Source organism: Ambystoma mexicanum, chromosome 2p (genome assembly GCF_040938575.1).
Source record: "Ambystoma mexicanum isolate Mex_15411 chromosome 2p, UKY_AmexF1_1, whole genome shotgun sequence".
Taxonomy (NCBI): domain Eukaryota; kingdom Metazoa; phylum Chordata; class Amphibia; order Caudata; family Ambystomatidae; genus Ambystoma; species Ambystoma mexicanum.
Genome location: NC_090923.1, coordinates 1,378,459,662 through 1,378,484,655, shown reverse-complemented (window position 1 = coordinate 1,378,484,655; position 24,994 = coordinate 1,378,459,662). Strand labels below are relative to the sequence as shown.

Sequence of the window (24,994 nt, the reverse complement as noted above, 5' to 3'; positions counted from 1 at the left end):
ACTAAGTGTGGACATGCCAATATTCACAATTCCATCTAGATGCGACGCAGGCTAATGTTCACAATTCTAACTAAGTGTGGACATGCTAATATTTACAAATTCTATCTAAGTGTGGACATGCTAATATGTACAAATTCTATCTAAGTGTGGACATGCTAATATTTACAAATTCTATCTAAGTGTGGACATGCTAATATTATGGCACTCTAAGTTATTGGGAGGTAAGATAGAGTAATTGCTCTACTCCCCACCCATGCCACACTCACAGTTTTTGTTGGTGTCTGTTAGCGGCTGGCTTCCTTGGCGTACCCTGCGGACACCTGCAGACACATCTTGGAGCTGCCAATGTCAGAGCCGCCCTTGGGGCCCTTAGCCACAGGGGGCTGCCGGGCAGAGGGCTGCCCTGGAAGGGTCGCTTATGACAGCCAGATGGTCCAATCAGGGGAGGTGGGAGGGTTGGGGAGGCGGGAAGAAGCACACGAACAGGGACTTGGAGGCAGGGGAGGGGGCTGGGAGATGGGCTGCACACGGACGCTGGGCCACAAGGAGGCCTTTAAAACAAGTACAGCGTGGCCCTGGAGGGTCGCAGAGGGGATTGCCAAGCGTCGGGGGCATCACAGCTCACCTGCGAATGCCGCGTTTGGAATGGCGTTGTCCCACGGTGCAGCTGAACTCCAGCAAACATTGCTGGCCCGGGAGGACCAATCAGGGGTGGGGAAAAGGACTGGAAGGCGGGCCGAGGGAGGGGAAGAGGAAAGAGGGGGTAGGGAAACAGAGGCTGCACGCGGCCCAAGGGGCCCACAGAGACACGGCCCAAAGATGGAAATGGGCCCGGAAAGGGTCGGGGGCACTACAGCTCACCTGGGAACGCCGCGTTTGGAATGGCGTTGTCCCACGGTGTAGCTGAACTCCAGCAAACATTTCTGGCCCTGGAGGACCAATCAGGGGTGGGGAAAAGGACTGGGAGCCGGCCCAAGGGAGGAGAAGAGGAAGGAGGGGGTAGGGAAACAGAGGCTGCACGCGGCCCAAAGATGGAAATGGGCCCGGAAAGGGTCGGGGGCACTACAGCTCACCTGGGAACGCCGCGTTTGGAATGGCGTTGTCCCATGGTGCAGCTGAACTGCAGCAAACATTGCTGGCCCTGGAGGACCAATCAGGGGTGGGGAAAAGGACTGGGAGGCGGCCCAAGGGAGGAGAAGAGGAAGGAGGGGGTAGGGAAACAGAGGCTGCACGCGGCCCAAAGATGGAAATGGGCCCGGAAAGGGTCGGGGGCACTACAGCTCACCTGGGAACGCCGCGTTTGGAATGGCGTTGTCCCATGGTGCAGCTGAACTGCAGCAAACATTGCTGGCCCTGGAGGACCAATCAGGGGTGGGGAAAAGGACTGGGAGGTGGGCCGAGGGAGGGGAAGAGGAAGGAGTGGGTAGGGAAACAGAGGCTGCACGCGGCCCAAAGATGGAAATGGGCCCGGAAAGGGTCAGGGGCACTACAGCTCACCTGGGAACGCCGCGTTTGGAATGGCGTTGTCCCATGGTGCAGCTGAACTGCAGCAAACATTGCTGGCCCTGGAGGACCAATCAGGGGTGGGGAAAAGGACTGGGAGGCAGGCCGAGGGAGGGGAAGAGGAAGGAGGCGGTATGGAAACAGAGGCTGCACGCGGCCCGAGGGGCCCACAGAGACACGGCCCAAAGGTGGAAATGGGCCCGGAAAGGGTCGGGGGCACTACAGCTCACCTGGGAACGCCACGTTTGGAATCACGTGTGTGCACGTTATGTAAGGTGGTTACCACGATTCTCTCCTCCCCTAGTTACAAAATGGTGGTGCATCCTTTGTCAAAGTTCAACCTCTCCACCAACCAATGGCCTTTGAAATGTTGTATAGCTCCCTCAACTAAAGCCTATTTAAATTTTTTCCTTTTCCCTCAAAAAAATGTGATTTATTTCCTGACACTCCCTCAACTATGGCCTATTACCTCAGCTGCTTTAACATCTCCTGTCTTTGCCTAAACGGCAGATCAAGCATTCAAACCATGCAAGCCCTATTTATACAATTTTGGTCTGAATGCATCCACATCTCATTACCTGAACCCAGGCATAGTTTGGGAAAGATCAATTCTAAAAAATCAGCCAATTGGGTGATCCGAAGGTAGGCCAAATAAGTACACGCAGGTTTTATTTGAGTTCTATTTCTCATTATCACTGCCTAAATTGCAAACTGAGAAAAGGCCTGCGTATAGAAATACTCTACATTTTCAGAAGATGATTTTGCCAGATCAATGTCGTAATCTTGAAAGGAGGGCAAGTTGACAGAATCACTCTGTGAAAAGAATCGTTCTCATTTTCCTTCCTTACTACTCTATGTGCCCTATATCAAAATGTCATCTACACTGGGAATAATGTTGGCAAGAAGTGCCTAAATGCTAGTGTCTAGGTCTACCCCTCTTTGGTCCTCACTTAGGTTATAGACCTTAGCATTTCTTTATATGAACATTTATCATGATTTTCACTCTTTTCTGTATACAAGCACAAGTGGACTTTTAGAGCTTTAATTTGGTCTTCCATATTCAAACTCCCTCGATCGAGTCAATGGGGTACTTTCATGGACAAAGGAGCTGTAGGGTGCAAGTTTCTTGAGCGGCTATGCTCCCAGGACCCCAACCCTAGCAAGAAACATGATTTCAAATTAATGCTGGTATGAGAGCACCCAGTAAAGGCAGCTCCCAGACCCTGAACAGGGCTCTTGAAAAGATAGTAGTTCCCACAGCAGGCTCTCCTTAGAGTAGTCCCACCTGGCAGACCTCAAATGCCTGGGTCTAAGCCCACCAGTCTTGCATTCTACCTGAATGACTCTAAAAGATCTCTATTACCTTTTGAAACACCTACATGTTTACAGGTTCACTACGTCTAGTGTAGAGTGATCTTTTGGCAATCTAGGCTATTCCACATCACACCCACCCCTAATTCTGTAAGCATTCACACAACATGCTCTCTAATTCGTCCATAGTTCTGTACTCAGCACTCCACAAAGCTGTTAACCTCACCATCATTCTCAAAATGCTAGATGTGCCATGCCCTCCATCTTGTGCGCTACCATGCACTGGGTTTATTATTTCCCACCATTATGGGGAGAGGGCTATCACCATTCCTTGCTCACACTAGAAATATAATTCCTCATATAAAGTGGGCAATAACTCCCCCCAAAGTAGGGTGTTGTTGCATTTGGTACAATGTACACTGCAAGGGATGGATAGGATCAGCGGCATTGGTAGGAAGTATGCAATACAGTGATTATCACTGCTCAACTTGCATTTGGTCCATTTATGATATGGCATTTATAACGCGCCTATACACAAGTGTTTAAAGGTGCGACTTACTATATAAAATTAGATTTATAACTCAGAATGGGAAATAAATAAGCCATATTGCTAAGAAACTGTTTGGAAAGATGTTTCTTTTTGCTGCTTTCCCTTCATAGATGTTAATGGGAAACCCTCATTTTTCTATTGTGTTGAACCTTTCCTGGCTTTTGGAGGCAAGTGAAGCCTTTTTGCTTCTCTTAACTTGATAAGCTCATCTGTTTTGGGGCACTGATCAGTCCTTAAGGCTATCAGTGCGGGAGAACTCTGTCCTCCATAGTAAAGATATTTTTTTATTTTTCCTGCACACACCACCTTATGTGAAATGCTGCAGGGGCACTTTTGGCCTCATTCCGAGTTTGGAGGTAATCATGGCGCTATTAGCGCCATGACTACCTCCAATACCGGTACCGAGTCCGTCATCGTTCAATGGGGACTTACCTGTCTATTCTGACCTTTGCGGGACCGGTATGTCCCCATTGAAAAAGCCATACCCCATTCCCATTTGAGCCCCCATAGGGCTCAATGGGAAGGGGGAAGGCGCTAATAACGGTACTGCAAATTTCGGTACCGTTATTAGCTCTAAAGTCCCTTAACGGGTCCCATCCTTAACGCCTGGTAAAACCAGGTGTTAAGGAAGGGACCCGCTAAGGGAACTCGGAATAGGGCGCAAAGGGATTACCGGCACCGGTGTCCTTACTGGTGCCTGGTATCCCTTTGCGCCCAACTCGTAATGAGGCCCTTTGTGTCCCTGTAGCGATGTTTGCAGTAATATTTATTGTTACTTGCATAATGTGCCTTGGGACTTTGCAGATTGTCAGCTTGTGGAACGAGAAGCATTTCCCAGAACTCCTACGGGATGCCTGAGTAAAAGAGAGTACAGGAGGTGAATAAACAAACCTGTTTTGCTACCCACCCTCCATCTACACAGGGCTCTATGGGCGTAAAGACCTTGAAGCTGTGAACGGTGTTGTTCTGGCCTTGTAACCTCCCTGGGCATCCCCTAGAGTGGTTAAATTGGGAAAAGCTCTTTTAAACACTGTCCTCTTGTTTTTTCTAAACTTTGGAACACTTACAGCTGGTTGCTGGCTCAAGCCAACACTTGTACAATCGTCATAAAGAGGCTCTTAGCGTCCTGAAAATAGTACTTTTGGGACCTGCAACTCTAAGGGCCCTTGGCCCTTTCTTTTCTAACTAGGAAAGGACTTCTTAAGATTATAAACTTAATCTTAAGGTATTTACTAACTTATTTATTCTAAGCCTATTGGTTCTTGAAGCATTGAAGACATACCTGTTTGAATTTCATTATTCACTTGCTTTGCTACACTTATTTTATAATGAAAGGTGAATTCTAACTGTATTTAAAACGGAAGTCTTAGTGCTCTTAGCAGAGCACACCAAGGTCAATGTGTATAGATTAGTAGAGAATGTTTTAATGTGTCACTTACCAGTTTGATTTCACTGATAGGAGTTGTCTAAGGCCTTAATAAATAACTATGTTTATACAGTTGCATGTAATAAAGTCGCTGTAATAAATCCTGCGGTAAAAAATGGCGAGTTTTTTTTTCATTTTTGTTTTACTTTCTTCACATAAATATGCAGGGGGAGAACCCCCTGCTACCCGCAACACTACCCCAAAACATAAATACTTACCATTACCCACCCCCCAGAGATATATGTGAAAAAAGTGCATTTAAAAAATAAATCTGCATTTTTTACTGCGGGATAATCTCTGCGACTTTATTACTGGATACTGTTTATACATTCGGTCTAACTTGCATTATTAATGATGCTCTGGTTATGCCTAACAGAACCCTTCACCACTTGCGTGCCCTTCTATGACTAAGCCTTGCTGTTAAGGTACACCACCCAGATAGTGTTTGGTTAGACATTAGTGTTTGTCCCTATTAATCAGAATAGGGTGGCCTCTCAGACTCTGTCCGCACGGCTGATTCTGAAAATTCATCTTAACAAACCCACTTTCCTTTTAGCGCCAGAGGGGCAGTTTTAGAAGAAAGTAATGTTGTTTAGTAGTAAATTCTGTAATTGTATAAACATAACTCACCCAAGTTGGTATTTGTGGTGCTATCATCTCCTGCACATTGGCGATCCATAAAACAGGCACTGGACTCACTTTTCAGAAACGGAAATCCTGCTTGATAAGGTAAGTTGAAATATATATAAGCCATTTTTGCAAAGCAGAAAAAGAGAAGTACATTTCCTACTACTAAAATACAGACAGCATAAACAAAGACACAAAAAGGACAAATGTTTCATAAGCAAAGTGATGTTAAGAGGAAACAAGCTACTTCTTTAAAACAGTAGTTTTGCAACTTGATAGCAGCACTAGATTTACATGTGCGACAATATAGTGGATGTGGAATTGGCACTTATTCTTTGAAAAAACAGAGTGATATATCTGTGTGTGTCATGGGATCCTTGTATGGAGACAACCAGCAACTCACAATACTCTTTTGTATAGGCACCATCATAAAATTGGACTTTTACATCCGTTTCAGTAGTATATCGTGTGATTTGATTTTTTTTATATACTTTTTCCTTTGTACCCTCCAAGTGGCGATCTTGTGTGTCCAGTGTGAATATAACAGATATCTAGATGGAAAAATACTTTTCAATGCAAGTAACTGGCATATTTTTCAGCACAAATTTGTGTTACAGGGTCAGGGGCTTGACCCCGCCAGGAAGGAATAGGGTCCACTCCTAGCCTGGGACAGGAGGCCCACCAGGATTTCTACCAGAGCCAGTCCTGCCCCAGAATTTGGCTGAGGGAATTGGGAAGACCTGAGTCTCTGCCACATGCATGTGCCGTGTTGAATGAATATGGTGAGATGGTCAATCACTCTATAGCTTGCTGTTGCGAAGTTGGGACACCCCGTGATCCCCAAATGCAGTGGAAGTGTATTATCAGACATGGCCACCTAAGGTCATCAAATGCATGCCCTGGGGCAACACAGAAGTACACACACAGTTATGCACAAATAACTGCCTATCCAATGACATGCATTAAACCGGAAGAGGCAGCCCAGGCACACACACGAGGTGCAAGCTATAGGGGTCAGGCTAAGACCAGGTGTAGGTCCCCAAAGTACAATGCCGCACATGGCGTGGCTGTGAGATGAGGCACCCAATGACTACCCCATAAACGGAATAACACACAGACTAACAACTACTAAGGGACACCACCCTGCCATCAGACCTAGCATGTACTCTGTACACCAGAAATGACAAAAACCATCATGACCAACTGATCACCTGCAATTGCAACCCAGACTCCCATCAGGTACCATACATGGGAGCAATTCACAGGTCCAGACACCCACACTTCCCTCCTGGCATGCTACCCTCTCAGTCAGATACCTAGAACAATATGAGTGATGGCCCTGAGCTGCTTCTATGTTTTACCATGTCCTTCTGGACAACACCCTGGGCAGTGCAATTAGCAAGCATGACTAGAATGTGAAACAGTGTAGCACAATGTGAAATGGGACTTGCACATTACTGTACATCATGCACAATGACATTAAACACTTGTTTGAAAAAATGGAACATCCAGTCGTTGCTTCAAGTGAAAGAATGTATTTGAAACGTGAATGCACCCATACCCTGTAACCCCCCTCCCTCAAAACCCTCCTCCCCCGACACCCCCATCCCCAAATGCCCCGCCCTCCCCAATCACTCCCATCCCACCCTGCCCAAACGCACCGAGTGGAGCACCCAGTCAGTGGTATTGACACTTGCGGGCCCTCTTATCCATGGGCCTCCTGGCAGACTCCTGTGTGGGAAGTAGTCTCTGTGACCAACACTTTGGGCTGCCTTTCCGGGAGACCTCCATGCTAGTCACAGATGTGGGTAGGTCTGACCACTTGGCCTGCATGTTGTCCAGGCAGAGTTGGACGGCATGTCTCATGACCTCTACCGCAGAGGAGGTGATCTTGTTTCCCTCCCTCACTCTTTGTGCAAGGGTGTAGCGGACAGCGGTTGCGCGGCCTCGGGACTTGGCAGTCCTGCGGCTGGAGACCTGCATACACTCCCTCATGAGTCTCATCTCCTGTAGCTGATCCTGTGCTATGGCAGTGAGCTCTCCCTTATGGTATTGGTGTTACCGCAACATATCTGCTATTAATACTGGCTAATAGCTGTTGTTGCTGGTTATACTGGCATGACAATATTTCTATTACCGGCGGGGGGACGTGCGCGTATGCGCAGACTCATAATATGTCAGTAATTCCGGCGATCTCTCCGTCCTTAACGGTAATACCAGCACGCCAGTATTACTGCTATTTTACCGGCGTACTCAGAATGAGTCCCAAAGACTCTTTCATCAGCCCATAATTTAGCTGAGGATAAACATGTCCTACAACTTTACACAATTGTGCAGTTATGACAGAAAAATGTTTTGTGTAAACACTGCTTTCGGAAAGTTAAAACCTTGTATCAACAGGGATTTGAACCAACCTGAAATCTTAGGTATTTTTATGCCCTGGTTCTGTATAGATACAAAAGCATAATCCTTGTGTTTGATTCTGATCAATGGATCGGCGGGTTCCGTCAAAGAAATCGGCGTACCCGTTGGCGTTTTGGACCGTCCCGAAGAGTCAGTCGGTTAAGGGAGTTGTGTGTTTACCTTTGTGAGTAGTGTGTGTGACCCTGTCGGCAAGGTGTACACTCCCCATAGCAGTAACAGTGGCCTGCCTGACAGGGCCAGGGACGGATGACTCGGAGCGTGGCCACACTGAAGATAGGTCGATGTCATCCGTGTCCGTGCCACAGCTGTCGCTAAATTCCACATCACTCTCGGCGCATTCGGCAACGGGAAGCTACCCTCGGCCTGCTTCATGGCGTAGGCCGCCCACCGTTTAACTTGCCTTTCTTTTACTATCTTAAGACGCAAGAGCTGGCAAGACCGACAGGACGCCGCGTGGTGATCTCGAGGGAGACAATTATTGCACCTGGGGTGCGTGTCCTTCGTGGGGTATCTCCCTTTACAAGAAGGGCAACATTTGAAAGGTGTCCTGTCCATAGCTCAGGTTTATAGCGATAGCAAAACCAGAAGGGAAAAGAAAGGGGAGAAGGAAATACATTCTTGAAAACAAATAGAGCTCCAGACCCCACTCTCCCTTACGTGTAGGCCGGCCCGGAAGTCTAAGGCCATGCGTTCAACAGCGTCGACCGGAGCACCAGCCATCGAAGTTTGAAGTTGTCTTCCGTGGTCTTCAGCGGTGGTAAATTAGTAGTTGTCGATGAAGGGGACAAATATATAAATGACCAGAGGTCGTGGACAAAGAAACTAATTTGCAATTTTTACGAGTTCTGCATAAGGCGACCAGCTAGCTGAGTGGAAAAAAACAATCTGAGGGCCCTTGATACCTGAGGGATTTTGGGTACGCTACACGTCACGTTAGGTATAATATAGTGTTACAGGCACAGCCATGTCAACGTCCCCTTTTGATCCTTGAAAGACAAGATGCAATACTCTGCGATTACCACCAGATGTCGGACTATATGTACAGCATGTGATTCTAAGCAGATCACAAGCATCAGAAGTACATTTATTCAGGATTGCGCTAGGAGAAAAAGACACTCAATTACTTTAGAATATACAAACAAAGCATGTAAATAGGAAAAACACAGAAAGGAACGAGAGATCGATTCCATCTCACTCCAAGACTCACAATATAATGGACTATCATAACCGGGGAGTATGCTAGGCCTCTATAAGTGCAAGAAAGGAGGGACGGGAAAGTTTGATTTTTTTTTTAAAACAGGCCCAAAGAGCCAAAACAGAGCAAATGAAAATAGAAATACAGAACTGAGCTTGAGGTCCAAGTTCACTCCTAGAAACAGATTGGAACCATGTAACCACCAAAGGTTACTGTAAATCTATTGCGTCCTAAAGCACAGAGTCTACTGCAGTCATGTATTATACTTGTATATATAATAAACCACCGGTACCATCCAAAATGAGTCTGTATGCTAAAAACTTTACAGATTAGTGGACAGATTCTGAGAGGCCATGTTATTCTGGTGAACAGGGAAACACACTAATGTCTTGCTAAACTCTATCAAGGTATTGCGAGTGAACAGTAAGGCTTAGGCCCTCATTACAAGGTGGGCGCAAAGGGATACTGGGCACCGGCAATGACACCGGTGCCGGTAATCCCTTTGCGCCCTATTCCGAGGTCCCTTTGCGGGTCCCTCCCTTAACGCCTGGTTTTAGTTACGGACGGTACCCGCAAAGGGATACCGGGGTCAATAACGGTACCGTAATTTACGGTACCGTTATTGACGCCTTCCCCCTTCCTATTGAGCCCTATGGGGGCTCAAATGGGAATGGGGAATGGCTTTTCAATTGGGGACTTACCGGTCCCGCAATGGTCGGGATAGACAGGTAAGTCCCCATACCACCAAGTCAGTGGCGGTACTGGTATTGGTGCTAGTCATGGCGCTAATAGCACCATGACTAGCACCAACCTCGGAATGAGGGCCTTAGACTTAGGGAGTGTCGGGTTGGAAGGGTCCGTTAAGCATACACTGAGTATTCTTAATGATTAAAGTTAGGTAGAATGCATACAAATACAATAATATGTATACGCCCTTGAACACACTCTTATCAATTAAAATCACAGGTAAGAAGACCACTACAGATACATTATCAACATATAAACATCCACCTTGGGGTGCACTTGATAAAGAGCAACAACACTTTACTTTTCACACAATTAGATCAATTTGATAGGACACTGTAATATAGTGAATCAAGTGAAGAAAAGAAAGCTAAGTAATAAGCCAATTAAGGAACAGGTAAGTAATTCAAAGAGTAGAGCAAGATAATAGACAACCTAATAAAAATGAGGCCCTATACATAAAATGTCCTTCCCTTGCTAAAGGAAATGGGGCCTAGTGCCCTAAGTGTCACACATCCATATCTTAACCCTTTGCACGGAGCTGGGAGTATTTAAGAAGGCTAAACAAGTAGAGGCAAAGCAATTAAGTAGGTGGTAGTGTCTTATGTAGTGAAGAACAGAGCAAGCACCTTCTTATTTTAGGAGGTCCTTACCCAATACCACCACCTTAGGGGAAGCCTGGAGAGAACCCTGGCTAAAAGTTCACGCCTGTTAAGCCGTTGGAGGTGTGGGACAATAAGAGGCATATTAACTCACCCCCTGTACTCCGATTCTGTCAAAAGCATTTCTGAGGCTTCTGAATCCGCCAGGTCCTCTTACTTTGCATCTTGGTTCCATTGGTGGTGTTTTAGGAGTTGCTGATGCAGAGGTCACTTTCAGCGTCAGGATTTATGTCTGGCAATATGCAGGTTTTGCGCTCTGGTGAGGCAGTTGCTGGCACTGGATATATGGTCCTACCTGGCACGATGAAGAGAGGACCACCACAATGCTGACGACCTGCCAGGACACAATGCAGGCAAGAGACAGCGATGAACACTTCAGTCAGGTGGGGGAAAATGACCCTCATGGTGGAAACAAAACAGCTGGTCCTGTAAGGCTCCTCTTTGTTCCGGAGAACTGCAACTACAGGAGAAGGGCTCTTGTTTCACTAGTCGAGGGTTTGCAGAGTCAAAAGTCAGAACTCAGGGTGACGATTGATGTATCGAGGTAGCCCACATGTGAGCTGATCAGTGCACAGGATGGTCTCGGTACACATGTAAAGGCTTCTAAGGGCAGGATCCTCAAGCAGGGGTTAAGACTGGTTGTTCCCACCGGTTCAGGGGCAGAAGCAGCAATAAAGGTCTTCAGGAAATCAGACAAAGCAGCAGGGCTTAGCCCTGATGGTTGCTGAAAACAATGTTGGTTGAACGCAGTGATGATCTGTGGGTCTTCAGCAGGATGCTCCTCTTCGAAGAGGTCTTTGCTCAAATGATAATCTGAGGAATGGCAGTAGGATTCTTCCCTTTTTTTCCGTAATTCCACCCGAAGCAGCCCCTGCACCCAGCAATAGTAACGATCTGCGCCATTCAAAGTATCAAGGACTGCCCAATCATGGACAGCTTCCAGCCACTACATTGCCAAGCAGCAGACGCACTTTGGCCAGGATGTAGATTGGGACCAGATGGTCCCAGTCTGCATATCCGGCCACAAACACATATTGCTGCTTTACCCGGGAATGTATAGCATATCTGGCCCTGGGAGGGCAGGAAGAAAGCCAAGAGATAAGAAGTCAAATGTCAAAATGAAATCTCATGGTACAGACATTTTAGAGTATATGATAATCTAAAAGGCATTGGGGCTAATGGTCAGTAGTGGTGTAATGTGATTGTAAGGCGTAAAAGCCTTGAGTAAGGCTTTACTGCCTTTCAATCATGCCACGCCATAGACTCAATCATTTACATGGTGGAGGGGAGAGGCGGAACGCAACTTGCATTTCCACTGTCCCCTTCCTCTCCAAAACACAAATGCTCCTGCATCTGCGCAGGCAAGAATTTTTATGCTGGCGCAAATGCTGGAGATCCCCACACAAATTCTCCTGCATCTGTGCCGGCATGAATTTTTAATGCCGGCGCAAATGCTGGAGATCCCTATGGGGTCCGCCTGCTTTATGCACCAGTATCAAACTGGCAGACCCCATAAGGATCCATTGTACACACTCCCTGCTATGCAAGCAGTACTGCAAGAAGTGACCTTTTAGATGGCTGGACATGACTGAAGAACCAGCAGTGAGGAATCTTAAAAGCAGGTCACCGGGATGCTTTGGTGGAGTCAGAGGGCTTCAGGTTAGAAGGTTGGAAAGTTCCACTGGTTAGAACACCTGGCGAGGTCTGAACCAACAGGTCCCCTGAAGGAGCAGATACGTTTTGGCAGCAGCAAAACATCACTCTGCTTCTAGCCAGACTGTAGGGATGCCCATGTCAGGTCCAGTTACCACCATGGATCAATTAAGCTTCAGAGGAGCACCGGAAGGTTCCAGAGACAGATGGTCTAGCGATCCTCACCAGATGAAATGCAAGGAAGAGTCTGAAGCAGGACTAAAGCACAGATAGGGGCAGTGTTTCTCAACCAGCATTATTTATCTTCAGGGACTTCTCATCTCTCCAGAATCTTCCATCAAGTATGAAGGTACGAGTCTCCAGAATGATCCAAGGTCTTCCTAGGTATACAAGGTATACACTACAGTACTATCACTACATGAGCAGATATGCTTTCCATGTTCTAAATAGACTGGCATACTTTTGGTTTGGAAACAGAAGCTGTTCAAAGGTGTCTCGGGCCCCATGACGTCCGAAAGATATGACAATGTACTTGAAAAGACCCTGAGTGTTGGAAAACGCAGTAGTCCCTTTTTTAGCAGAAGAAGTACTTTCCATATAATCCCTAGTTACATCTAGGGTGCTGATAATCATCAACTGACTAAGGAGTTCTATGAGTTCATCAATTCTGTGATATAAATGTGCTTCTAATTTTGATATGCATTGACCTTCCTGAAGACTATCCAGCAACCACTGAGACGAGTCCAATGAGAGAGACCCACTTGCAGAATGATCTTTTGATTACTCTGGTCTTCAGCATCATCTCCAACTCTTGTTTAATCATGACTTTGTGTGCCTCTAGTAGCCTGTATGGCCATTGTCAACTTATTTCCCCCTTTCTGCGCTGAAGCCTATGCAACTTTCACAGTCCTCAATGGTGTGATGAGAGTGAAGGCAGTAAATACAATTCTCATTTCCTGTCCACTTCATAGGCATTGTTGAGGTCACAGGTAGCAATTTAATGTCTTCCTGAGACATGTTGCCACTAGCAGCGGAGGCCCGAGAGCATCTGTAGCCAGGCACAGAATATAATCCTCAGAAGAACGTATTTTCTTTAAAATGACTTATCTGAATTACAGAGAAAAGTGGTATTTATCCGGTAGAGAAAAAAAACTGTTTTGCAACTAGTGAATATTGAGGACTCCATTCAGGACGACATGCAGTTAGAATCTGATGGGGGATATCATTCAACTATCCAGAATGTTCTTAAAGGTAATGTCGAAACACTTCCATAAATGCCTCTGGGTCAATTTTCTATTCTTACGTGAGACTTTCAAGTAATCAGGGACTACCTTCTGCTATTGGCACCCACAGTTCTTTATTAGACCCTTCCAAGTCACTAATATAGGCTCAGGGAAGTACCTCTTATGCTCTTTTTTCCTATTTGTATTTTTGTATTTGTTTTATTTGTAACGCGCACCATCAGGCCCGGAGACATCAGGGCGCAACTTAGAACATGGTTATATAGCGAACATAGATATAGTGCAGAGTAATTCAGAACATACAGCAATAAACATCATTTACAGAGTAGAGATTAGAACAGGCGTTTTACTAGGGCAAGGCTCCAGGTACGTAAGAAATCCGAGTTTCAAAGCTGGTTGAAGAGCCAAGATTTAATTTTGGACTTGAAGGTACTAAAGCATTCTTCTAATCTGATGGTGAGGAGGAGGGTATTCCAGGGTATATGTTTTCATTGAGTGTGTATGGACCTGATGTTTCTTTGGTTGACCCCGTTGCTGCACACAGCAATTCAAGGTACCTATGTGTTCTGTAATCCAGTCTGGTGCACGCCACTGAGCAAGTAATCTGTTCTCAAGAGTTGGGTATTGGGAAAAGCACTGCCTTGAATGTATGTAGGCAGGCTTTTTTATTGAACCAGTTCTTCTGCTTTTCCTCAGACTTATTTATGTTTTCTTGAAACAAATTACTGACCACCTCCATCTGGGTGCAGTCATTATGTACAAATTCTGTACGTTTGGTTGTACTGTTTTCTTGTCTTCATCAATCTTTTTGGATTATGTTCAAAACATGACCAGTTCAAATGGTGTGAAACCTGTGGATGTGTGAGATGTCTTACTGACTGCAAAAAGGACTCAGACCAAGACAGTATATCCCAATTTTGGCTAGCACAGTCCACTATGTTTCTTAAACAGTGTTTAAGTGTTTTGTTGAAGCTCCAAGCAGGCCATCTGCTATGGCTGAAATAATACGTTTCTCAGTTTTTTCATTCCGAACAGATCCTACATTTCTGCCATCAGTTCGGACATAAATGGTGCCCTTTGATCGTTCAGAATTTTCCAGCTAAACTCATCATGGTAAAATGCTAGATCAACACCCTTGTGAAATGTCATGTAGTCAATTATAGTGTTAAAGGCTTCAAGTATCTTGTTGCATCACCTAAAATAACAAGGATGCACTTAAAAACGCTTTTAGATGATCCCAGGGGTCCATTGACATCTGCTATATGGCAAACTAAAACCACTAAGATTGTTCATCATCATATGCATTAGAACATCCGTTCAGTAAACAACATCAAAGAAAGAAACAATTTGTAAAAGCAGGTTAACTGTGATTTCACTAAAGACTTTTTATTGAAGGTATTTTTTACTGAAAATATTTGTACCGAAAAAATACAGACGTATAAATTTGCTTTTATTTGGGTATTCACCCCCCAACCCTCCATCATTTCCCCATGTTTTTAACCCACCCAAACACTAATTCCACCTGTTTTAACCCCTACTATATATCCGGTATGAGCCAGAGTGAACACACTGAAAAACTTGAGTTGCACTCCCATCCTGGGTATTGCAATGTGGCATCCGTCGGTCCTGGAAAAACAGCACCATAGGACATCCAATAGAATTAAAATCTTAATTTTTTATTAGAATTAACAATGTTAAAAAATTACTGTTTAGCTCTAAACAGTGTCGGAGGATAGCAACAAAAAAAGCGGACGAATTAAGCGACACCTAGTTGCTTGATCACACATATATGGGATACATTACTCACCGTAATCGTATTTCTGATGCTTGTATCTGCTTAGATTCACATGCTGTGCATAGGCCGACATCTAGTGGAAGCTGCGGAGTATTACAGTTTGTTTTTCGAAACTCGAAAATGGGCGTCGACACAGGCGTGCCAGTAATACTATCCCTAGTGTGACGTCCACTGTACCCAAGATCCCTCACGCGTCTAGGATCCTCAGATTGTATTTTTTCTGACATGAGGAAGCATGAGGAGTAGCGTGAGTACAGATAATCCAAGCAGATAGACAGAAAGGTAAGACTACAAGCAATCATGCGCCTTCTCTCGGAGGGGAGGAAGGGTGGGTCGCATGTGAATCTAAGCAGATACAAGCATCAGAAATACGATTACGGTGAGTAATGTATCCCTTCTGAGGCTTGTGGAATCTGCTTAGATCACATGCTGTGCATAGATTAGCGAGCAGTACCAGAAGAAGGAGGTGGGATGTGAGAAGGGTCATGAGCAAACAGGTGTCTTAGAACCGCTTGTCCCACTTGTGTATCTGTCTTGGAATGGGTGCCAATGCAGTAATGCTGAGTAAAAGTGTGAATAGAGCTCCAATTATTGCCTTGCAAATGGTGTCGAGGGGAACATTTGCAATGAAAGCCAGAGTGGCCCCAATGCCTCTAGTAGAATGGGCCCTTGGCGTAAAAGGCAGAGTTTTTTCAGAAAGAGAGTAACACAGCTGTATGCAGTTGATAATCCACTTCGAGATCGCGCCTTTAGAGACGCGATCCCCTTCTCTGCCTGTAGCTACGGAGACAAACAGTTGATCTGTTTTCCTTAGCGGTCTGGTTTTATTTACATAGTAGAGGACCGCCCTACGCACATCAAGGGTGTGTAGTTTCACCTCAGCTGAGCTTTGCGGGTTCTGGAAGAAAGCCGGAAGCTCGATGGACTGGTTTACATGGAACTTAGATATAAATTTAGGTGAGAACCTAGGGTGTGTGCGTAAAACCAGTTTGTCTTTGTGGATAGTAAAGAAAGGATCCTGCACTGACAGAGCCTGAATTTCACTGACCCTTCTTATAGAGGTAATGGCTACTAAGAAGGCCGTTTTATAAGTCAGGTGTTTGAGACTACTTTTATGCATGGGTTCGAAAGGGGGGCCCATGAGCTTAGCTAGCACCACATTGAGGTCCCATCCTGGCGGTGGGTTCGAAATAGGAGGGTGAAGTCTCTTTACTCCTTCCATGAAGGCTTTAACTACTGGTACTTTCCACCACGATACTTTGTTATGGGATGTGGTGTAAGCCGAGAGGGCTGCCAGGTGTACTTTCAGAGAGTTAAAAACCAAACCTGCGTCCAGCAGGTGGAGCATGTATGTTACAACGTTGGAAGGAGTGCAATCAACTGGGTTGATTTGTTTATTCTGGCACCAAATAACGAATCTCTTCCACTTGTCAAAGTAACAGTGCCTTGTGTTTAGTTTCCTGGATTCTTTTAGGATGTCCATACACCTCTGTGGTAAGTTGAGATGGCCAAACTCTATGACCTCAGGAGCCATGCTGCCAGGTTCATTGAGTTGGGTTCCTGGTGCACTGTTTGACCTTGTTGCTGGGACAGTAGGTTGTACCAGGCTGGGAGTTTGATGGGCTCGCACACCGCCATCCTGCGTAGGTGTGGAAACCATGGTTGTCTCGCCCACATGGGAGCAACTAGGATGAGCGTCATCGATTCCTTGTTCATCTTGTACACCACCTTCCTGATTAGAGGAGTTGGTGGAAAAGCGTGCGCAAACATCCCTGACCAGTTCATCCACAGGGCGTTCCCTAGGGAGTCTGGCTGGGGGAACCTGGATGCAAATCCTGGGCATTGTTTGTTTTCGCTTGTGGCGAATAGGTCTATAGTGGGGAAACCCCACTGAGAGAAGAGATCTTCTACGATATCTCTGTGAAGGACCCATTCGTGTTCTTCTGGGAGGAAGTCTCTGCTTAGGGCATCCGCTAGGGAATTGAGCTCCCCTGGAACATGTTGTGATGACAGGAAGATGTTCCGTCTGAGTGCCCATATCCAGATTTTCTGGGCAAGCTTGGACAGATTTGGCGAACGAGTCCCTCCTTGTTTGTTCAGATAGAACATGGCTGTCGTGCTGTCCGTCCGGATCTGCACCGACAAGTTAAGCAGATGGGGCTCGAACGCCCGAAGCGCTCGGAATACTGCCAGAAGCTCTAGCAGATTGATGTGGTTCTTGGCTACTGAGTGAGACCAGAGACCCTGAGCTGTGTGGTGGAGATGGTGAGCTCCCCACCCAGTCAGGCATGCATCTGTAGTCACCACTGCCTGTACTTCTGGATCGTAAAAGGGTTTTCCCCTTGCGAGATTCTCTCTTGTCCACCAGTGTAAGCTCTGTACGAGTGTTGGCGAAACGACCACTAGATCGTCCCACTGACCACTTGCCTGAGACCACTGTTTCGCCAACCATTCCTGCATGGGACGCATGTGCAGACGCGCGTGGGGGACCAGGTAAATGCATGACGCCATCATGCCCAGTAACCGCATTGCTTTGCGTACCGTTATTTGTTGACCTGACTGATAATGTGGAATTTGCAGTAGTATATTCCGAATTCTCTCTTCCGAAGGGAAGGTCAACCCTTTCTGAGTATCTAGGATTGCTCCTAGGAACTGTTTTCAGGTGCTTGGCACCAGACTTGACTTCTTCTCGTTGATAGAGAAGCCTAATTCGTGGAGGAGGTCGATAGTCCTCTGAATGTTTGACCTGCAAATCCCTGGGGTTTCCCCCGTTATGAGCCAGTCGTCCAGATAAGGGTACACTGGGATTGCCTCCCTGCGTAGGTGTGCAGCTGCCACCGCCAGTACCTTGGTGAATACCCTTGGTGCTGAAGCTATCCCGAAGGGCAGTACCTTGAATCGGTAGTGGCGACTGTCCACCTTGAAGCGCAAGTATTTTCTGTGCGCTGGGAGCATGGAAATATGAAAATAAGCATCTTTCATATCCAAGGTTGCCATGTAATCCCCCTTTTTTAGGAGGGGGATTACCTCTTGTAGCGTGGTCATACGGAATTTTTGGGGCTTGACATACTTGTTGGCAGGCCGTAAATCCAATACTGGGCGCATTGTCAAATCTTTCTTTGGCACAAGGAAGTAAGTTGAATAGATACCCTTGTTTACCTGGTGTCCTGGGACGAGTTCTATCGCGTCCTTTTCTAGCAGAATGGCGATCTCCTCGAGAAGGATCTTCTGATGTTCTAAGGAGTGTATTCTTTGTCGTGGAGGGTGGTTCCGGGGACGCTGCAGTAATTCTATACAATATCCTGTGGACACTGTTGACAGCACCCATCTGTCTGAGGTGATCCCTTCCCAAGCCTGGGTGAAGTTGGAAATGCGTCCCCCTACTGGGGTTGCGTGAGAAGGGACCCTGAACTGAGCGTCACTGCTTTGGTGGAGGCGTGCCACCTCCCTTGTTGGGGCTGCCTCTGCCTCTTCCACGACCTCTCTTGTTACCCCTGCCGTATCTTTGGGTAGACTGCTGGTTGTTGTTCCATTGTGTACCCTGTCCTTGGGCATAGTTGCCTCTTTGTGAATTTTGGCCGCGTGGGCGACGAAAATTACTGTTCCCCCTCTGGTTAGGGGGTTTGTTGGTAAGCTGGCCAAGGGACTTGAGAGTCTCGTATTCGTCCTTGGCATTCTTAAGTGCGTCTTCGACCGCTTTCCCAAACAATAGATCGGGTTCCACCGGCTTGTCTATTAATGAAGCCTGGGTTTCTGTTTTGAACCCCGACTGCCGTAACCACGCATGTCTCTTGATAACAGTACATTCTGCTATCAATCTTCCTGCGTTGTCCGCGGCGTCGAAAGTTGCTTTTAATATGCAACCAGACACGGCTCTCCCTTCTGCCGAGATCCGAGCCAACTGGCCCTTTAACGGTTCAGGAGCAGAGGCTATGAGCGCCGCGACCTCTTCACATTGATGGCAGTTGTAACTTGCCAACAGGGTGGTGGAGTTTGCAATCCTTGCTTGGTAGGCGGACGTTGAGGCTACCTTCCTGCCAAACCCGTATAGTTTTTTGCTCTCCTTGTCGGGAGGAGCTTCTGACGACGATAAGGGTGTCCCAGCCCTCTTCCGAGTGTTGCTAACCACTAGGGAGTCTGGTTTAAGATGTCCCCTTATATAAAGAGGGTCAGACTGGGCTGCCTGAAAAAGTTTTTCGACTCTGGGGTTGACGGCTCTGGTGAGGTTAGGATTCACCAGGGATGGATCTATTCTACGTTGGATGGATTTAAGGATAGGGATGGTCTGAGCGACCGGCCTCCTCTCTCCCACCAACTCTTCTGCGAAGTCCCTTTCCTCCTGTACACCGTGGGTGTCGATGTGAAAATGTTCTGCTGCGCGAGCGAGAACTTCATTAAGGAGGGGCTGGTTATCAACTGGCGAGTCGGTAACTGGGGCTTCGCTCTCTACCGGGGAATCTACTCTGTAAATTTCCTGCTCATCTTCTACCTCCTCCAGGTCCTCATCATCCGCATAGTATTCAGTCCCGGTTTGATCCTCCATAATTTCAAACTCCTGGTCCCCTTCAGGGAAAGGTTGTCCTTGGTATCTGGGGTGTGGAGTAGAGTATGGAGTAGAGTAAGGCTGCACCTCGAAGGGTTGAGGTCTTTCGAACCGGGCCTTTTTACTTAGGGGGATAGGATCAGAGGAGCCTGAGGGTGTGGCCCCTTGAGGGTCATACGAAAGGAAATGTTCTGGGTTTTTGTCATAGAAATCAGCTAAGGAAGACATCCTTGACATGACCCTGTCTATGTCTTCACTGGACTATTCTTTGGAACAGGGTATGACTTTAGTAGGCAACTTAGAGGACTTATCAAGGGTACCCTTGCTGGATGTTGATGTCCCAGTAGATTTGTGTTTGTCTGTCTGCTTAGGGTGGAAGGATGGCCTTACAGGAGTGGAAGGCTGTGCTTTCCGCTGTTTCCCCCCCTCCCCGTGCGTGGAAAAATGTTTTCCCTGCCCCTTGGAGGCCCCAGAGACTTTCGACACCTGGCGTCGAGGGTCTGGAGAGGTATCTGTGTGTTTCGAGCGTGGGGCCTCGCTGGTGTTAACTGCGGCCTCGGTCTCCTGGAGCGCGGCCTGGGGGTGGAAGTCGTCTTCGTCTTCCGACGATCGAACTTCCGTTAATCTAGGGAGCGAGGCACTCTTGGCAAGAGTGGATGATTGCCTTGCGTCATGAGGCGATCTCGATCGAGAGTGCCCAGAGGACACCGAGTCGGACCGTTCTATCTGTGCCTCTTTCCGAGAAGTCGACGTCGTCGAGGTTCGGTTGGACTTAGTGTGTGTAGGGTGTGTAGCGCTTGCGTCGCCGGGGGTCTTCCCCATAGCCGCCCTGCCGGACAACCTTCCGAGGTCGGGGACCTGCGCTTGGCAGTCTTTCGACGCCGTAATGCCCTCGCCGTCCGAAAGTACGGCGTCGCTGCCATCGCTGAAGGCGCCCTCCGCTGCCATGGCCGCCTGCCTGGCGTGGTGGGCCCAACGCTTTGTCGAACGGTCCTTAAGTGTCTTAGGCTTAAACCTACTACACGCTCTGCAGTTCGCTTCGGGGTGATCCCTCGGCAAGCAGAGATTGCACGTGGCGTGCCTGTCGACCCAAGGGTATTTGCGGTTGCACTTGTGGCAGAATTGTAAAGGGGTACCCTCCATACCCACCTTGAGGCAGCGGGCTGGTAAGTGTAGGAAATATATAAGGTGTACCTATATACCAAGAGTGAAGAGTATGTACCACCCCCCACTCTCCCTACTTGCAGGGCCGAGGCCAGCGGCCTACTAGGCCCGGGCCGAGGCCAGCGGCCTTCCGAGGCCCAGATCCGTCATGCAGCAGCCGACGGTCGATGTCTTCTCCAGCCGTCGTCGAGTGTCGAGGGTCGACGTTGGGGTGGGGAAGGATGTTAATAAATAATTTTAAACTTCAATAATTAGCAAAAGTATGGCTAAGGCCAGGGGACTCCGCAAGATGCTTCCGACCAATATGGTGGAAAAAAACAATCTGAGGATCCTAGACGCGTGAGGGATCTTGGGTACAGTGGACGTCACACTAGGGATAGTATTACTGGCACGCCTGTGTCGACGCCCATTTTCGAGTTTCGAAAAACAAACTGTAATACTCCGCAGCTTCCACTAGATGTCGGCCTATGCACAGCATGTGATCTAAGCAGATTCCACAAGCCTCAGAAATATATATATATATATATATATATATATATATATATATATATATAAAGAAAACGCACAAGCCCCTGCACGGTTGAAACACTCCAAAAAACCGCCCAGCAGGCATATGGGTATATTCAAAAAGTATTCCAGCACACAAGACTTTAGCTATTCTAAAATGTCATTTTATTTAGGCATAATACAGCTCATTACAAAAACAGGGGTTAAATAGTTCACCCCTGTGACAGACGCAAGGTGTCACAAAGCACTCTCCCCAAGGGTGGATGAAAGTCACGCGTTCCGCCTGAATGCTCAGGCTTCCTCAGACCTTTTAAAATCCAAATGCGGCTTGCACATCATGGAGTATAAAACCAAAAAGCAATTACAGAGCGTCTCCGTGCGTTTCACATCACGTGCGTGTTGCGGTCATGTGACTGCTGCAAGTGCAAGAGATGAAATCTCTCCAACTCAATGACCTCCATATTGGAATGGTCAAGTATCTGTAAAATAGATATATGTAATAGCACAATCGCAAAGACATAACGTGCTGGAAAAACACTAAGGCTATCTAGTGGCCACCGCAATGAAAACTGTACGGAGGAAAAGCTTGAAACTGCTTATTTTTTTAAAAAATGTCATAATTATTTAATGTGTAACATCTGCGCACAAGTGTGCTCATATATCATCAAAATGACTAACAGTGGCTCAAATGGCCACTACTAGGCATCCGCCCCCCATATGGGGTAAGTACTCCTAAGCCAAAAGACTAAGAGCTGAACAACAGCAACTTAATTATAAGAGGGCAAATGCCCTATTGTTCCAACTTGAATACATAAGAGAAGTGCATATCCACTAATATGTGCATGTGGAAAATAATCATAATCTTCCAGGCAAGTGCCCTTTCTCAAATCAATGTATAAACAAGAAAGCAGAGTATGAAAAGAACAGCTACAAATTGATTAATCATATAATAGCTTCTTACAATGTGCAAATAGCAAATGACATTTCCTATGTTAGTACCTCAGTGCAAATCAATAGCAGCTCAATTCTGATACATTACCAACAAAGATGTAATGTCTCTTGATGTATGCTTCTACTATACAAATAGCTATTCCCTTATTGGCCATATGCTCCATAAAGTGCAATATATTAATGTTCCTATTCTTGTCCATTCCAACGTGTAAAAACCAATTCCTATATTCTACATCTGTTAGATAAAGTGCAGTGCAAATATGTTTTAACCATGACTCTTCAAAATGTGCAGATAGCAAATCCTGTGTTAGTGACACAATATTTCAGCAACAAATGTAACAGGACTGAAAGATGTAAAAATATATAAAGGTATAAAATATCATTTTATTCTTAGCCGGCTCATGATTGCAAAAACACATACAATTCAGCATCTATATTCAGGCCTTTTGGTTTCATGGTGTCAAATTTGCATATGAGTGTAGCTTCTAACTGTCTCAATTTCAATTCACGGTTACCTAGTCTTTTATTTGGTGGTACATGGGCCAACCCCGTGAAGGATATGAATTGCACATCACCATTATGCTTATCCTGAAAATGACTCGTCAGAAGATATGTTAGATCCCCATTTTTTATGACTCTATAATGTTGAAGGATCTGCATCTTTAAGGGACCAATTGTCGAGCCTATATAGTGGAGACCACAAGCACAGGTGATGGCATACACAACATATTTAGTGATGCAAGAAATTCTATGCTTATATTTCCAACATTGGCCATTTACACTCTTAAAAGGAACCATAGATACATGCTTGCACAGTTTACAATGGGCACATTTATAAAAACCAAATCTATTCTTTTGAATCATCCCTGTATTTACTACTGGCCTAGTATTGACCATACTTGGAGATAACATGGTTTTGAGAGTGGGAGCCTTTCGATAAGTAACCTGTGGATAGTCATCCAACACTAACCTAAGATGAGGATCAGTGAGCAACACCTTCCAGTGTTTTTTCATAATCATTTTGACTTCTTTGGCATGATGGTTAAACCCTGTAATAAGCCTGATTTTTCTGTCTTTGATTTTAGTTTTTCTAATCAACAAGGATTCTCTCGTGGATGAGGCTGCTTTCGTAAACCTCCTAGAGATGGCATTCTTACCATAGCCACGTCTAACAAATCTATGACTAATGTTTCTTGCTTCACTCATATAGTCATCGTTATTGCTACAGGCTCTTTTGGCTTGCAAAAATTCTCCATAGGGGATAGAGTCAATCAAAGCTTTAGGGTGTGGAGAGTGGAATTGGAACTTGTGGGTTTTCTATACAATTTAGACATCAGCTTGTCATTAACTACCTGGAATTCTACATCCAGAAATACAGGATTCTGTTGGCTGATGACTATAGTTAATTCCAAATTTAGCGTGTTGGTATTAAGTATATCAACATATTCAGAAAGTTCCGATTCTGTCCCATCCCATATAATAAACAGATCGTCTATAAAACGATACCAGATTTTAACATGTTGGGCCCAGTGTTCCAATTCCTCCGCCCACACCTTGTGTATCTCCCACCAACCCATATATAGGTTGGCATATGTTGGGGCCATGCATGACCCCATTGCCGTTCCCCATGTTTGTTGGTACATTTGATCTTCATGGAGGAAATAGTTATGTTCTAGACAAAATAGTAGCATATTTAATAGCATCTGATTATGCTGTCAATAACTAATCAATCTACTTTCCAGAAACGATCGGCAGGCCTTCATGCCTGCTGCATGTTGAATAGAAGTATACAGAGATAGTACATCAATTGATACAAGAAGGTAACTAGGCTCCCAGTAAATATTTTCTACCTTCGCAAGCAAATCTGCTGTATCTCGTATATAGGAGCTCAAGCTCAACACAAAGGGTTGAAAGAAGAAGTCCAAATATTTAGATGTATTTTCTAATAGACTCCCCATCGAAGAAACAATAGGACGACCTGGGGGGTTCAATAGTGTTTTACGGATCTTGGGATTGAAGTAAATCAGAGGAGTCACTGGATGAGTATTTTTAAGGAAGAAATATTCATCTCGATCTATAAGCTCTTGATCACTCCATTCTTTTAGTTTTCCATGATATTCTAGTTTGGTTTCCAATAGTGTCTCCATTTCTATTGGTATGTAGTTAGTGTTATCACTTAATTGTCTCCTGGCTTCCAGTTCATAGTTAGCACTATCCATAACGACAATCCCCCTCCTTTATCTGAAGGTCGTTTGACTATTGAATGGTCGTTTTTTAACGTTTGAAGTGCCTTGAATTGCAAATAATTCAGGTTACGATGTTTCGGGGAGAGATTACTTGATAGCTATTTAAGATCTTTCATCACTAACTCTTCAAAGATATCTATGGGTCCACATGTTATATTCGGACAGAAAGTGGACTGAGGTCGAAATTTGGTCAGACAGTTCAGATCGGTAGGGATCCCAAATGTTGCTTCTAACACAGAATCATCTATCCTGTTATCGTCCTCCATGTTAGTTTCACCAGATTCTTCCATGTTGGTTAAACATAAGCGGCTGGCCAGATCTTTTTCTGATAATATGGAAACCTCTTTCATTGCCTCTTTCTTCTTTGATCCTAGATTTACCTCAATTTTAGTTGCATGAAATTTGGTCAGCTTCAACTTTCTGGTAAATTTGTATAAAACAACCCTAGTGGA

At 45.8% G+C, this 24,994-nt stretch overlaps 1 protein-coding gene across 5 annotated transcripts in view; it reads right to left on the bottom strand.

The window, feature by feature from the left end:
* The window catches only part of LOC138567511 (uncharacterized), a 530,120-nt gene that overhangs the window by 240,986 nt on the left and 264,140 nt on the right, over positions 1 to 24,994 (bottom strand). For 4 of the 5 annotated variants that reach the window (XM_069645777.1, XM_069645778.1, XM_069645779.1 and 1 more), the window contains exon 6: positions 5,421 to 5,510. In XM_069645777.1, coding sequence (XP_069501878.1) covers positions 5,421 to 5,510 — 90 coding nt within the window. The remainder of the gene's footprint in view (positions 1 to 5,420; positions 5,511 to 24,994) is intronic. The other variant, XM_069645780.1, reaches the window with a different exon arrangement.